This window comes from Oryctolagus cuniculus, chromosome 9, assembly GCF_051225735.1.
Source record: "Oryctolagus cuniculus isolate XC-2025 breed Fujian yellow rabbit chromosome 9, ASM5122573v1, whole genome shotgun sequence".
In the NCBI taxonomy this organism is placed as follows: Eukaryota; Metazoa; Chordata; class Mammalia; order Lagomorpha; family Leporidae; genus Oryctolagus; species Oryctolagus cuniculus.
Window position 1 is genome coordinate 67,545,959 of NC_142875.1, and position 16,714 is coordinate 67,562,672.

The 16,714-nt window shown below is 36.3% G+C and overlaps 2 protein-coding genes across 5 annotated transcripts in view; one reads left to right on the top strand and one right to left on the bottom strand.

The window, feature by feature from the left end:
- RB1 (RB transcriptional corepressor 1) overlaps positions 1 to 16,714 on the top strand; it is a 156,513-nt gene that overhangs the window by 92,886 nt on the left and 46,913 nt on the right. The gene's annotated exons all lie outside the window — the stretch shown is intronic.
- On the bottom strand, positions 4,849 to 8,226 carry LPAR6 (lysophosphatidic acid receptor 6). Its single transcript, XM_008273801.5, has one exon. It carries the CDS (start codon positions 6,089 to 6,091, stop codon positions 5,030 to 5,032), a length of 1,062 nt encoding a protein of 353 aa, XP_008272023.1. The 5' UTR covers positions 6,092 to 8,226; the 3' UTR covers positions 4,849 to 5,029.

Sequence of the window (16,714 nt, forward strand, 5' to 3'; positions counted from 1 at the left end):
TATAGGACATTTATTAACAATAGTGATAAATACCCAGATTAAGTCTATAAATATAAATGGGCATTGATTGTGTAGAATTGACATGGCAGGTAAATGACATCTAATTTGTTCTTTTTTTTAAATTTATTTCCCCCCCAAAAAAACCTTTTATTTAAGGAATACAGACTTCAAGTGTTTCATAAATACAACTTTAGGAATATAGTGATTCTTCCAACCATACCCGCCCTCCCACCCCTCCTCCTTCTCCCTCTCCCATTCTCAGATCCATTCTCCACTGAGATCCATTTTCAATTAACTTTATACACAGAAGACCAACTCTATACTAATTTGTTCTTAACACTAGGCCTCTTCCTTCCAGTCTCTATCTTCCCTGTATCAATCCTATATTATTGCCTTTCTTCAAGAAGCTTCATTTGGTTAGTGAGGAAGTTAAGCTATAACCCATGTAAAAAGGTAAATAATAGAAGCAGTAAATAAATACCAATTAAGAGATACAGACAATAAGCATCATCAAATAAGATTTTTAGACTAGAAGTTGAGTTGAGCCTTGTAGTATGAAAAGGGTTTCAACAAAGAAGAGGGCAGAGTGAGTTTATGGACTGGACAAGTGGCAGCTAAAGAACATGTGGTCTGCCTAAATGTCTAGAATCATTAAAGTGAGAGGGACTAGGTAGGCATTGTGGTGCTGTGGGTTGGGATACCTACATCCCATTTCAGAATGCCTTGTTCAAGTCGCTCTACTTCCAATCCAGCTTTCTGTTGTGCCTTGGAGGCAGCAGACTCAAATACTCAAGTTGTTGCCATCCACATGAGAGATCCAGGTGGAGTTCCTGGCTCTTGACTTCAGCCTGGCCCAGCCTTGGCTGTAGGCAGGCATTTTGTGAATGAATGAACCAGTGGATAGAAGATCACTTACTTTCTCTCTGTCTCCTTCTCTGTTACTCTGTCTTTCAAATAAAGAAATCTTTAAAAAAAAAAAAAGTTCTTAGAAAATGGAATTAAAATAAGTAAAAAAATAATTAAGTGAGAGCTAGGAAAAGAGTCCTACTACTTGTCCTTTTGATCACAAACTGAAATAGAGTCTTATTTGGAGTCAGAAAAGAAACTAAAACACGAAGTAGGTCAAGTTCATATTTTGGAGAACTCTGAACTTTGAAAGTGGACTTTCCCTTTCATCTTCAATGGGGAATCTGACAGCTTTTAAAACCAGACGTTCAGTGACAAGCATAATGTGGTGACTTAATAGGTGAAAATGGTTAAATTGTCCTGGTGGGGTTGAAGAGAAGTAACAAGGAGGCTGAGTGAGGGAATAATTGCTGTAGTCCCAATATGACATGGGAACAGTTACACTAGTTTGTAGGAAAGTTCTGAGTAGACTTATATCCCCCTTTTAATAGAACATTAAGGTTCATTCATTCAACTGGTAATTATTGAGACCACTTACATGCCAGGCACCAAGATAAATGAAGTTCTGTGGTCTTTTTTTCTGTCTCCCATCCCAGTCTTAATTTTTTTATTCTGAAGAATAGGAAGCAGCACAAATAGCCCATAGGCTGACCACTGTTTTTGTAAATAAAGTTTTATTAGAAAAACTGCTGCCTTACTTATCTGTATTTTGTCTGTAGCTGCTTTTACATGGTAATGCAGAGTTGAGTAGTTGTAATAGGACCATAGAGCCTGCAGATGATAACTGCCTGACCCTGGAGGAAAATATTTGCCAGTTCCTAATGTACAGCATTAACGTATTCTCCCAAATAAGAACTATACAAAAAGGTGTAATTAGAAAAGCGTCATATTCTGATATATTTTTTTACCTCACTCCCTACCCCTGCCCTTGTTTTCTGGTTTATCAGATTTCTTTGTATAATACTACATATGTTTTCTTATTCTGTCTTTCACACGTATGGTACATATACTATGTATGCTCTTCTACACTTTGCTTTTTGCATTTGACAGCACTTTCTGGAATCATTCCATATCAGTTTGTTGAGATCATTCTTTTGTTATAGCTGCATTACTACATTGTAAATATTTGCTACAGTTTATTCAACCAATCTATGGTTAAAAATCTAGATAGTTCCTAGTACGTAGCAATTTCAAATAATGTTGCAGTGAACAACTTTGTACATGTATACTTTTATATTATTACAGTTATATCTTTAGGATTAATGCCTAGAAGTGATAAATAGCCTTGTACATATATATTTTTATACTATTGAAATTGTCTTCACGGTAAATACCTAGAAGTGAGAATACAGGGTCAGAGAGTATATACTTATGTATGAGTATGTGTGTTAGATATTGCCAAATTCCAATCCATAAGGGTTGTACCATTTTGCATTCCCACTAGCAACGTATGAAGGTATGAATTCCTCCTCTACAAATACTGCAAACTTCATCCAGTAGCATTACGATATTCTCTCCTTCTATAATCACCATCACTTAAAAATAAATTTTCCCATTTTAATAAGGGAAAAAGGGCATAATTAAAATAAATGATAAGAAGAGCTCTTAAATTGTATATATGGGGGCTGGCAATGTGGCATAATAGGTTAAGATTCCACCTGTGATGCCTGGGAAAGCAGCAGAAGATGGCCCAAGTCTTTGGGCCCCTGCTCCTTTTTGGGATACCTAGATGAAGCTCCTGACTCGGCTACTGCTGGTCCAGCCCTGGCAGTTGCGACCATTTAAGGAGTGAACAAGCAGGTGGAAGATCTATCTCTCCTTCCCTCTGTTTCTGCCTTTCAAATAAATACAAATAAATCTTCTTTAAAAATTGTATATGTGGGCCAGCGCCACGGCTCACTTGGCTAATCCTCCGCCTACGGCGCCGGCACACCGGGTTCTAGTCCCAGTTGGGGCGCCGGATTCTGTCCAGGTAGCTCCTCTTCCTGTCCAGCTCTCTGCTGTGGCCCAGGAAGGCAGTGGAGGATGGTCCAAGTGCTTGGGCCCTGCACCCACATGGGAGACCAGGAGGAAGCATCTGGCTCCTGGCTTCGGATAGGTGCAGCACGCCAACCGTAGCAGCCATTTGGGGGGTGAAGCAATGGAAAAGGAAGACCTTTCTCTCTGTCTCTCTCTCTCTCTCTCACTCTGCCTGTCGAAAAAAAAATTGTATATGTGGCTCTCACTGTAGTTACTTTTTCCATTTTTGCTGCAGGCAAATGCATTTCTACCCTGTGGAAGAGTGCTCTTTGAAATGCAAATCTGGCTGCACCACGGCTCAGTAGGCTAATCCTCTGCCTGCAGCGCTGGCACACTGGGTTCTAGTCCCGGTTGGGGCGGGTTCCGGATTCTGTCCGGGTTGCTCCTCTTCCAGTCCAGCTCTCTGCTGTGGCCTGGAAGTGCAGTGGAGAATGGCCCAAGTGCTTGGGCCCCTGAACCTGCATGGGAGACCAGGAGAAACACCTGGCTCCTAGCTTCAGCTTAGGAGCCAGGTGTTTCTCCTGGTCTCCCATGCACTCCCAGGCCACAGACCCTTAAGCAGTGGAAAGTTCTAAGAAATCTCATAGTTACAAAAATTCCCAACTCCTTACCTCTGTATCAGTAAGTTATTAGTATTTTTTTAATGCAAAAATACATGTTTTAGAGTACTGAATGTATTTTTTGTTTTCTGAAGTGTGGTATCAGATAAAGGCACCTCAGGTCAATTGAAGAAGAGATGCTTTCAGTATGTAGTTACTTCTCTTGGGTTGGGAAGGACCATGCCTAATGTTTTCACTGGTTTTGTTCTGGTTTTTCGGAAGGATTTATTTTTGCTTTAGGCGTATCTAAGGGAAATCATGGGTCCTCCCCCTAAGAACTCCACTGTTATTTTATTGAGTATTAATTTACTTAATCTAGCAAGTCACTGTGTTTTGTCTGAAATCATTGCAGCTCAAACACAGAGAATAGCAACAAGTAAATTTAAATCTTGTCCAAATTGTATTCAGGACTTAAAAGATTAAAATGGTAAAAATCAGATAGATTACTGAATTTAATTACATGTCCTTTTTCTCAAAAAGAAAATATTCTTTTTTGGTTTACTTTGAGAACTGCTTGAATTTTGAGAAAAAAATGTTGAAAAATAAAAAGTGTTTGTACAGTTGGCACTTCTTTTCTAAATTATAGCTTCATTTATGTTTAGTGGAATGGAAATATAGTTGCACTTGGATATTTGGCTTTGCAGTTATGCTGTTTTATATATATATAAAGACTTATGTGTCCTTATATCATTTTGACACTTGAAATAACATTTTCAACTGTTCTTCGTTTTAAATGATCGGAAGAGGGAAAGGAAGTAAAAAATACTTTATAAGTGCTTAGTGCTATATTTCACTAACTTTAGTGTTTTTCTGACTTAAATTTCTTTATTGTGACATTAATGTATCTTTAAAATATACCAGTTAGTATTATATGATTTAAAAATTTACTTAGCAAAATAACATGTCCTCCCTCCCATTCGACATGTATCATTTTGAAACTGAATCTTGTTACATCCAGAAAATGAGTCAAAAGAGTAATTCTACAGAAAACTACATTTTAAGTTACTTTTATATAAAATACTCCAAAAACATTTGATTATTTCAAATTATTCTTTTGTGATTATAGTTTAAGAAAGATGATTAGTAGTTTTAATTCATGGTGAAATAGAAATGATGTATGTTGAATAAAAATAGTAAATACACTTCTAATATGAATAAGTCATTTAGAATAAAAAACTTAGTAAATTAGTATAAAAATGGAATTTAAAGACAGTGCAGATGGTCACCACATGATTTAAATCATAGTCGCATTGAAGAACTTCCTTACAGATTTTTAATGAAGAAGGAGCAAATCAAAATGGCTCAGAAAAAATAGGATGGAATGTATACAAGAATAGAATATATTTTAATGCTTTAATACATAGAATACAAGTTTTCTTTACACTAAAAACTTTAAAATGTCCACATGTTCATTTCTTTTGGAGTTGAGAAATATTTTGTCCAAGAGAACACTTTTCACAGTTGAAGAAACTTGGAGGTTCTGTCCCGTGCTTTATTCAGGCAGCTTATATTGTAGATTCATTGTCAAATATCTTAGTTTTTAAGGTCTGTAGGTTATGTTGAATAAAATTCTCTGTGCCTTGAACTTCAGAGAATCTGGAGTCATTTCTCCTAACAGACCAGTTTTTCATTTTTATTGAGTTCTGGATTGTGTCCGACGTGAAGTAGTAAACTATAGGGTCAAAACAGCAGTTGGATACAGCAATGCAGAGTGTGATTGGATACATTGTCCTTACTGCTGCCACTACTGAGCAGTTAACAAATTTCTGTGTTCTCATAAGAGAATATAAAATAAGATTGATATTATAAGGCACAAAGCAGAAACAGAATATGACCAAATGTACAAAAATCATTTTTAAAACCTTAGTTTTGTTTATTTTGCTTCTACTTAATGTAACAGGTTTATTTAAAGTTCTCAGCACCATACTAGAACAAGTTACATTTAAAATTAGAGGAATAAAAAATCCCACTATTTCGATGAAAATCACAATCCTCGAGAGATATGTTTTCCATGTGGCTTCTGGAAAATTTTCAAAGCAGGCTTCTGAGGTGTTGTTACCCTGAGAGTGAGTAGACTGAAAAAATACTGCTGGTGCACTTCCTCCGATCACAGTTAGCCACACAGCAATGCAAACAATCTTTGCATTTCGTTTGGTTCTTAGAGTCTTTGACTTAAAGGGGTAAACGATCGCCAGAAATCGATCTACACTAATACAGGTTAGGAACAGAATGCTTCCATACATGTTGGTATAAAACAGCATCACAGAAATCTTACAAAGTAAATCTCCAAATGGCCAATTCCGTGTTGCAAAGTAAAAAATCCTGAAGGGTAAAGTAAAAACGAACAGCAAGTCTGACATTGCCAAGTTAATCATGTACGTTGTAGTTTCATTTCGCACTTTGAGGGTGCAGATGAAAATGTATATGGCAACACAATTGGATATTAACCCAAGCACAAACACCATGCTGAACATGCACCCATACAAAGTGTACTTAAAGGAGTCATCATAGGAGCAGTGGGAGCTGTTAGCGCTTACCATTATAAAGGCTCGGCCGGTAGACAGCATAGAAGTCCTTTTGTCCGAAGTCTTCTTTGGTATTCAGATTGTGACCACTACAACCTTCAATTTATTTGCAAATTATTTGGATCCAGGCGTGGTTTTAGAAATATTTCCGTTTTCTCTGAAATCTCCAAATGAAACATGAAATTTGTTGCTATAAGGTTTCCATTCGGTTCTTCAACAAGAAAAAATTCTCATTTTCTAGTCTCCAGAAAAATCCATGAACCCACGGTCTAGTTAAGTGACGAGCAGCTTTTAAAACATGCAATCAATGAAGCCAATCCATGGAATATAAATTTAAGGAAAAGCTGCCTTCCCAGACAGGAAAACAACCATTTGCCTTGTAAAGTTGTATTTCTTGTAAAGTTGTCAAGGTGAATATTCCGAAATTAAAGTTACTTTATGTTCTGGGATGTTTAAGCTTAAGTTCTCAATCTTGCTTTGCTTTCCAGTGCAGAGTTTCAGAGACTTAAACATTCCCAGTTTGTCCTCTTTTACTTCTTGCTTCTTTTACATGAAGTTTTCCTTTTTGGTAGTCCTGCAGTGAATCCCAGATGGCGGTAAGCAGAAAAGTCTTTTAAAAGTTCCCAAAGAAATTCCTAAGCATGTTAGCTCTTGCTGAATCGAAGCGTTTTCCACAGTTGCCAGCTGTATTGTGAGATGGGCTTTCTCTGAAGTGAAAAAGAAAGGCTTGCTAGGTTTGTAATGTGACATCACAGGAAGAAGAGGCTGGGTTTGGACAAAGAAAGGTTTCAGCCCAGTTTGTTTGCAGTTCCTTTAATCTGATAATGTGGCTGCTGTGAATATACCTAGCAGGCGTGCAAATGGTCACTGGCTCTTTAGCTGCCCATTAACTCTTTTGATGCGGAAATGCCTTCTGGGGTACTGGCAGCCTCTTTGGGTTTTTTGTTTTGGTTTGGCAGTAATAACTGAGAGAAAACAAATCAGCATTGAGCTTGTTTCTTACTTGATTGTTTTCTGTTTTGCATTTGGGATATGACTTTCTTTAAAAAAATAAAATGTATATGCATATGTGTTTATAAATTGAAATTGTTAGGGGTATCTTAATACAGCATTTTAAAGAACTGTTTAATTTTGACTGTGAAAGGGAGATCTTTAACCTTTATGTATAAAAAGGATTTGACTGAGAGACCAGTGATAAGTTCTACCACTCTTGGCTTCTGTTTTTCGTAATCATCCCTCAAGATTTAATTTGATTTAATTGGTAAGCTTGTGAATAGGTCTAATCCTGGATGTGTTTAGTTTTTTATTTTCTAATGATGCTCTTTCCTTTGAAATAGAATAAATATTTTAGGGCCATTTTGATTTTTAAAGCATTCCTTTAACCAAAGAATAATTTTTAAAATGTGTATCTTTGGTGTGGTATTAATGTTATGGTACCCATGAATTTAAGTTGTATCTTTTTAAAGAAACCCCCTCCCCACCCTAATTGACTGAAATAAATTTTGGAGAATAAAAGTTCTACTACTTGACTAAATTTTAGGTTCATAATTTTGTTTTCATTCTCTCTAGCTCTTCCCTTAATTCCTTTAATATGACATTATATTTTGGAATATATTTCAGTTTGTCTTTATTTAAAAATTGCTATGAATGATTTTCCTATTTGTATTTAAATAAATATTTAATATTTTTAAAACCTTCCAATCAAAAAAGCATGTGTAGCATGAGAGTAGTTGAATTTGAATGTTATTTCCTCAAAGCCTGAAGATAATACAGCCTCTGGGATACAAGTCTTTCTTATTTTAAGCTACCATTTTCAAGGAGGGGCTAGACATAGTTGTGTTTTATTGTTTCTATGTTTGTATTTGGATCAGTTTGAACTGAAACTCTTCCTTTTGGAGTATCAATTAAGGAATTATCATTTTACACCTTTTAAAAAATCTTTTATGTATTGGACTTAATCTTTCATGCTCAGTAACTTGTTATTGGAAAATTACATCTGTTTTTATTGTTTTGATTAGGAAATTCATCTAATGAAATGATACACAAAAATAGGAGTATTGCTAATAACCAATAAACTTAAGATTTTGAAGGGCAAAATTTCTTTGTATCATGTTTAGGATAAAAAAAGCTATATATGTGTTCATATTAGAAAACTGGTAGAAACTGGGTAGTAATGAAAAAAAGAAGCTTATACTCTCATTGGAGAAAAAATTTCTGTTAACAGTTATTTTAGAAAAACATAAAATCTTAGTAATACACTTTCAAATTTATAGTTACTTCTTTAGTCACCTTTAAATAGTGAAATACATTCCCTGACCTTCTCTACTTTTACTTTCATTTTGTGAATGGCACTTTCTCAAAGAATTAAAATATATTAATTCTATACTAGAATATTTTTCCACATGTTGCTATTATTCACTTGCCTTGTTCACTTAAATTGTTCATTTGTAGTCTTTTCATGTTTGGGTTATTGATGCTTAAAAATGGACAGATAGATTACTGTTTTTTGAATTAAGCTTTTCATTGTTATCAGTATATGAATATATGTTTGTATTTCTAATCCTTTTTTTTTTTAAGATTTATTTATCTATTTGAAAGGCAGAACTACAGAGAGAGAGAGACCGAGAGAGAGAGCAATCTTTTTTTTTTTTTTTTTTTGGTTGGAATAAATTTATTTCATCTGTCTGTAAACAAGGTGTTTTAATAGTTATGGCATTTTTTTAAATGCGTATTAAATCAGATGAGTTAGACTGTATCCCAGATGTAACAAAGTGCAGGGAAAGAAATGGACAAATCAGCAACAAGATTTGTTTTTAAATCTGTACATTATCCACAAGGCCCAAACAATAGAAGCAAATACTAGAATGTCCCTAAAGTAGTGCCATTCGAAAGAAACCCTTAATAGGTCAGTTAAAATCCATCTCACAACAGCAACAGTTCATTTTAACAATAGTATGGCACGGAATACATATGGAAAAAATTCATCACAAGACAGCCAAGTCCACAATAATGCAACTTCATATAAAAACTCAAGCTGCAAATAAAAATTGGTCCTATCCAGTATTTCTAATTCTTACCACGGGTCTTGACCCGTGGTAGACACGTTTGCTGATGAGTGAACCAGATCAGTGAACTTGAATTTCATTGAAACTTCTTTCTGCTGAGGAAGGACAGTAGCAGAGGAGCTGTCTGATTCAGCAGGAAGAAGATAATTGAATGCTGGATTTTTCATATTTTATTTGACTTCTAAGGAAAGTGAAATTAGCTACCTTGAAAAATTCTTAGGTTAGGATTTTTAAAATGTAGAATACTTTCAAAGGGAATTGAATGAATCCAAGGAATTAATTATATTTAATAGGTGCTTCTTTGATAGAGTCCAACTCTTATTTAATGGGAGATTTGTACACTTTGGTGTGTTACATCTGGGAACTGTTTCTTTATGGATTTTTTTTGGGGGGGGGGAATAGTAAAATAAGAAAACCCAAGCCAGACAGAAGTTAAAGTGATGAAGACAGATTTTATTTAGACCTGTTGCAATTGTACACAAGTACAACTGATATGGAATATATTGAATCTCACTATGCAGATCATCACTTTTCAGAATTTAATTACACCAAGAAGCCAGGTTTTTCTTATCAGTATAGTAATGGTATAAATCACTTACTTGTGTAAATGTTTTTTGTTTTTTTGTTTGTTTTTGTTTTTGTTTGTTTTTTTGACAGGCAGAGTGGACAGTGAGAGAGAGAGAGACAGAGAGAAAGGTCTTCCTTTACTGTTGGTTCACCCCTCAATGGCTGCTGCAGCTGGTGCACTGCGGCCGGTGCACCAGGCTGATCCAAAGCCAGGAGCCAGGTGCTTCTCCTGGTCTTCCATGGGGTGCAGGGCCCAAGGACATGGGCCGTCCTCCACTGCACTCCTGGGCCACAGCAGAGAGCTCGACAGGAAGAGGAGTGACCAGAACAGAATCTGGCGCCCCGACCAGGACTAGAACCCTGGGTGCCAGTGCCACGCGGTACCGGCCATGTGTAAATATTTTTTTTTTCAATTTGAGAGAGAATATTTTGTTAAAGATCAGAAATTAAGGATTTGGATAACTTCTGGGTTTTTAACTGAATTCTGCTGTAACTGACTTTGAAGAGGTAGGGAGAACCTGACTTACTCAAGCCCAATTCAAATCCAGCTCATACTAGCTAATGTGTGTTGAATAAGTAAACCTTTATTGAATACCAATTATTTCTTTCTCCTCTGTTTTTAATAGTGTTTACTTCTGACTTGATAGTAATATTTCTTGTCTTGCCCCATTTTCATTCTCACTGCCACATTTCTGGATAAACCCAGTCACTCTTATCTATGGAGTTGTTATAATGTCTTATCTAATCTCCCTATATGTAGGCCTACCCTCTTCCATATGTCTCCTGGGACATATGAATGAATTAACTAGTTGTTTATTCTCTTATTCTCTTCTTGCCTCTTAGAAGAATTTAAAGCAGAGTCTGTAAAACAGTAGGTTAAACTGCCCCTTGAGATGCTGGCATCCTATACCAGAGTGCCAGTTCAAATCCTTGCTGCTCTGCTTCTGATCCAGCATTCCTGGTAATGTGCCTAGTAAGGCAGTGGAAGACAACTTAGATACGTGGGTCTCTGATACCCTCCCATGGAGGATTCCGACACTGGTGGCTTCTGCCTGGCCCAGCCCTAACTATAGCAGCATTTGAGGAGTAAACCTGGGAATGAATGATCTCTGTCTCTCCCTCTCCCTCTCCCTCTCGCTCTGTTGATGTACCTTTCCAATAAATAAATCTTTTTTAAAATTTTAAAACAAATTATATATGAATATACTATTAAAACTGATATAATTAAACATTTAAAATTTTATTATATGTAAATATACATTAATGAAAAAGTTTGAAAAGAAAATGGAAAAATTAGCAATTTAAAATTTAAAAAATGTAATATAAACCATGTAAACATTAGTCATTCATTCAAAAAATGACTTATTTTGAATGCAGTAAATATTTGCAAATTTCTTGGTACCAGCATTGTGGAGTAGCAGGTAAAGCTTTAGCCTGTAATAGTAGCATCCCGTTTGGGCACCGGTTCTTGTCCCAGCTGCTCCACTTCTGATCCAACTCCCTGCTAATGGCATAGGGAAAGCAGTGGAAAATGGCCCAAGCATTTGGGTACCTGCCACCCATGTGGGAGACCTGGAGGAAGCTCCTGGCTCTTGGTTTTAGACTGGCCCATTGCTGGCCGTTGTGGCCATCTAGGGAGTTAACCAACAGGTGGAACAATTTCTCTCTCTCTCTCTCTCTCTGGAACTCTTTCAAATAAATAAATAAAATCTTTTAAAAAATTCTTAAAGCATAAATCCATTTATCTGTCAGTAAAAGAGTAAAATCAAATTCTAGTGGGGAGAGAAGATTTGGGAAGGTGTATGAAATAAGATTTTAAAAATCTAGCCTGATGGAAGCTGACATGTTTGGCACAAGGTTTAAAAATACATATATAATGAATTATGAAACCCTCATTTAATGAAAGGAAATATTCTAGAGTGTGAAGGGAAAAGCATTTTTTGCTTTATCTCAGAAATATATTGTAAATCTTTATACATGAACTGCTGCTGAATGTGTTCTAATGGCAGAAATGATTTATTTATCATGTACCATTTCTTATTGGCCCTCATTTTAGGTAAAGTACCAAATGTTAAAATGTGGTTCTGGAAAAAGATATTTTTGTTGGTATATTAATTATATGTGGTAACTTGGTTGAATGTTGGGATAAGTTTGGCAGCCTGGGATAAATAGTCTCCCCCTTGGGGAGCTTGAAATTTTTAAGACTGCTGTGCAATCACTTGACTTTTCCCCCCCTGGAGACTAGTTCCATAATTTTTATGAGATTCCCGATCACTATAACTCAAAACAAGTAAGAAACAAAGATATGAGGAAAGGAAAGACCACCAAGCCCTGCAAGCTAGTCCTCTGAAATATCTGGCAATAGCTCTAAAATATTTTGTCAAGTGTTTTTCTGTGGACAGGCTAGAAGGGATCAAGACTGCAGATTCTTTATGAATGAAGTAAAATATGTATGTAGATAGTAAAATGTAAATCTGTATTTTTTGTTTGTTTAAATGGCGAAGTGAGCATAAAGAACATCAGGCAGAGAATTAGGAAAACTTGATGATATGTGTACCCACTTGACTTTTTCAGGATTCCTGTTCCTTGAGTGTAGAAAGGGAGTCGGACCGCACAAAGGCCCCTCTTGCTTCTGGATCTGATTCTGATTCTTTGAATACTTTGAATTCTTAAGCTGCCACATTGGTTTTTTTTCACTGTTAGATATAACAATTTAAGGAGTCACTTTACATTATTAATATTTAAGAATTTCTCACTTTGAAACCAGGCTGTATAAGAAATATGCACAAGAAATAGTCTTTGCTTAAGCTAAGAGTGTTATAAAACAAAAATTTAAAAATATTTTGTTGTGCTGTTTTGACTAATTATAATAAAAAGTATTTTTATTATATTTTAAAGAGGAATGTTACAAGAACATTTAGAATAGGGAGTGTACAAAAAAAATGGATGAGTGACTATATGAAACCAATAAATTAATTTGTTCAAGATCAAAAGAAAATATTAAACAATGTTTTAAAATACCAGAAAATTATTGTAAATGTTTTCATTTTAATGCAGCAAATGCTTGCCATGGTAAGATACAGCCTTTTTTTTTTCTTTTCCATCTTTAGTAATACATGTTTGAAAAAAGAAGTTTTTTCATTGTGGATTCTTTTAAAATTAAAAGATTAAAGTTTTAATTAAAATGTAATTTAAATTAAATTCTTGTAAAAATCTACAATAAATTTTCTATTTCAGTTGAGAAACAAAAACATTTTTACTTTGATAAATGAACATTTGTAATTTAGGTTGACAGAATATACTTATCTTCTATAAAAATATTTTTTAGCATAAAAGAAATATTTATTAAATTCTAGACAAATCTAGTATTACCGTATTCTGTTGATATCATTTAAAAGTGATTTACCTTCCAGTCATTATTGCAAACACTTAATAATGTGTTGCTTTTTATTGGAGCATGAGTCATCTACCTGAGTTCAAAGGGTTGAACTAGCTTGTAAGGATTGGGTGGGAGTAGAAGAGGAAAGATTTAGAGGCTGATGAATGACTGTAAAAGCAAAGTAAAAGTGAATGGGAATGAGGATTGAAGCAAGTTCAAACAAACAGGGTAAGGAAATTAAGAGGAGCGGGAATGTTGTTGTGGTGTAAGATCTAAAACTTCAGTGAGCGTATTTATGTCTGCCCATGCTTAGTCACCTCCTCTTACTTTTTTCTATCTCTACTTGCTCTCTCTCCTTCATTTCCACCTCTTAAAATCCTATCATTTTCTGTGGAGTCCTCACAGTCTCATCAATTTTTTTTTCTGTAATTCCACAGTACTTAGATTATTTTGCTTTTAAGATATATTTGTGTAATTCACTTAAGATTTTAAAACAAAGAAATAATTGCAGCACATAATACAGCAATAAGTACTTGCACAGCACAGAGATGAGAGTCTACCAGTTCATTAAAGGGCCTCCAAAGGAGGTGATGTCTAATGAAGGCTAGCCTTTGTAGTTGAATACAATTTTGAAATTTTATGTCTTGAAAGCTAGAGCCATTCCAAGTTAATGTCCTGGTGTTGTGCTATTAGCAAAGTCATGTGGCCTTTCTCAACCTAAAACACAGAAAATTATTTGTGTCATTATTTTCTCCATTCTCTCAAGCATGCTATATAACCTACTCTAAATTCCCAAAAGTTAATTCTTCACAAACAGTGTATGCTTTAAAGCATAAGGCTTAATTTGGTCATAAATTATTATTTGAAAATGCTAGGTGGGTTGTAGTCTTCAAAAATCTTTCACCTCGGCCGGCTCCGTGGCTCACTAGGCTAATCCTCCGCCTGCGGTGCCGGCACCCCGGGTTCTAGTCTCGGTTGGGGCGCCAGATCCTGTCCCGGTTGCTCCTCTTCCAGTCCAGCTCTCTGCTGTGGCCATAAGTGCAGTGCAGGATGGCCCAAGTGCTTGGGCCCTGCACCCTCATGGGAGACCAGGAGAAGCATCTGGCTCCTGGCTTTGGATCAGCCTGGTGCACTGGCCACAGCAGCCATTGGGGGGTGAACCAACAAAAAGGAAGACTTTTCTCTCTGTCTCTCTCTCTCATTGTCCATTCTGCCTGTCAAAAAAAACAAAAACAAAAAAAAAAACCTTGACTTTTCAGAGACTTTTGAATGATATTACATATTTTTTCAGTTCAGATAAATGTTTTAAAGAATTATATGTTATCATTTAAAAATTATTTCCTACCTAGTTTTGTTTGGTTAACTCCTGATTAAATCTGTTTCTGTATCAGCAACATTCAACTGGAAAATGTAGCAGAAGAAAAATTCAATTTATAGTAACAGTAAACAGTGTAAAATACCTTAGAAATAAATATAATAATCAAGCCGGCGCCGTGGCTCAATAGGCTAATCCTCCACCTTGCGGCGCCGGCACACCGGGTTCTAGTCCCGGTTGGGGCGCCGGATTCTGTCCCGGTTGCCCCTCTTCCAGGCCAGCTCTCTGCTATGGCCAGGGAGTGCAGTGGAGGATGGCCCAGGTGCTTGGGCCCTGCACCCCATGGGAGACCAGGAAAAGCACCTGGCTCCTGGTTCCTGCCAGGATCAGCGCGGTGCGCCGGCTGCAGCGGCGGCCATTGGAGGGTGAACCAACGGCAAAGGAAGACCTTTCTCTCTCTGTCTCTCTCTCTCACTGTCCACTCTGCCTGTCAAAAAAAAAAAAAAAAAAAAAAAAAAAGAAATAAATATAATAATCAAAGTACAGTCTCTAGATGAAAACAAAGCAAAAGACCACAAAACTTTAATGAAGATCATTAAAGAACACTTGAATATGTGCTATGCAGTTTTTCTGGGACAAAACTATAAATTTAATCCCATTTCAATAAAAGAAACCCAATAGGTTTTCAGTGAATGTCCTTATAACTTTGTTCACCTGTAGGAATTCATGTATGGGTTATATAACCTAGAATTTTCATTTCTAAGAAAATTTTTCTTCCTCTCCTAATTGGTATTTCTATCTATAGTTCATATTTCCTACTTCCTCATACCTTCAGCTAACTTGCAGGTTATCAGATTTTAAAAATAATTGTTTATCTTCTTTTTATTTGAAAGGCAGAGGGAGACAAAGAGACAGCTTTGCTTTACATCCCAAATGCCTGCTTTACATCCCAGATGCCTGCAAACACCAGGGCTGGACCAGGCTAAAGTCAGGAGCCAAGAATTCCATCTAAGTCCCCCACATGTCTGGCAGGGGTCCAAATACTTAAGCCATCACCTGCTACCTAGGGTGCACATTAGCAGGAAGCTGGAATCTGAAGTAGAGCCCCTGCTTGAACTCAGGAGATAGGATGTCCTACATGGGATGCGGATGTTCCAAAAGTGGTAATTGATATCTTAACCGCTGTACCAAATGCCTCCCCGTATAATCAGACTTTTAATAGGTCAAAAATAGTATCTTGAGGGTGGGCATTTGGCATAGCAGTTAAGACATGGGTCAGGACTCCATAGCCCATATTGGATTGCCTGGGATTAAATCGCAGTCCTGTTATACATTCCAGTTTCCTGATAATGTATCCCTGGAGGCAGCAGGTGATGACTCAGTGTGGAAGACTTGAACTGAGTTTCCAGTTTCAGCCCCAGCCTGGCTCAGCTGTGGTAGGCACTTGGGAAGTGAACCAGCAGATGGGAGTTCTCTGTTAATCTCTCGAGTCTCTCTGCCTCACAAATACATAAAAGATTTTTAAGTAATATCTTGTCTAATTTTAATATTTCATATGTGAGATGAGCCTCGAAATGGACCCCAAAGACCCCAAACTTAGGGGAGGTAAAGACATGAAAATTTTAGCACTTTAAATTGTTGAAGAAAAATATGGATAATTCAGTGCTAATTGGTCATACTAATGAGTCATTTTAAAAGAAAAATAGGTAGATTTCAACTTAATCTTTATAGTAAAATGAATTCCAGTAAGGAACCAGGTATTTAGCCTAGTAGTTAAGACACCTCTATCCCACATCATAGACCCTGGGGTCGGTTCTTGGGTCTGATTCTTGACTCCAGCTTCCTGTCAGTGCAGACTCTGGAAGATGGAGGGATGGCTCAGTTAATCCTGCCACACACACACTTGGTGGGCCTGCATTGAGTTCCCAGCTTCCCAGCTCCTGGAGTCTGCTAGGCCCCGCCTCCAGGGCATTTAGGGAATGAACCAGTGGATGGTTGCTCCCTTGCTCTCTCTCTCTTTCTCTCTCTCTCTCATAAATACCTAAATATTTTTAAAGTAAAATTCTAGCTGGATCAAGAATTTTAATAAAAATGACTCCACTAAAAAATTGACTCCATAGAAGTGTTAGGAAAGAAAATAAGTACATTTAAAGAATAATGGTAGACTATTAAAGGCTAAGTATTATATGGTTGAAGTTTTAAAGAAAAAGATAAATTTAATTAAATATTTTAATTTTGTTACAAGAATGCCATTAAGTATCAATATTAAATATGAGTCTATTTGAAAATATCAGTCTATCTTACTGCATTTTATATTATAAATGGAAAAATTCTTTATG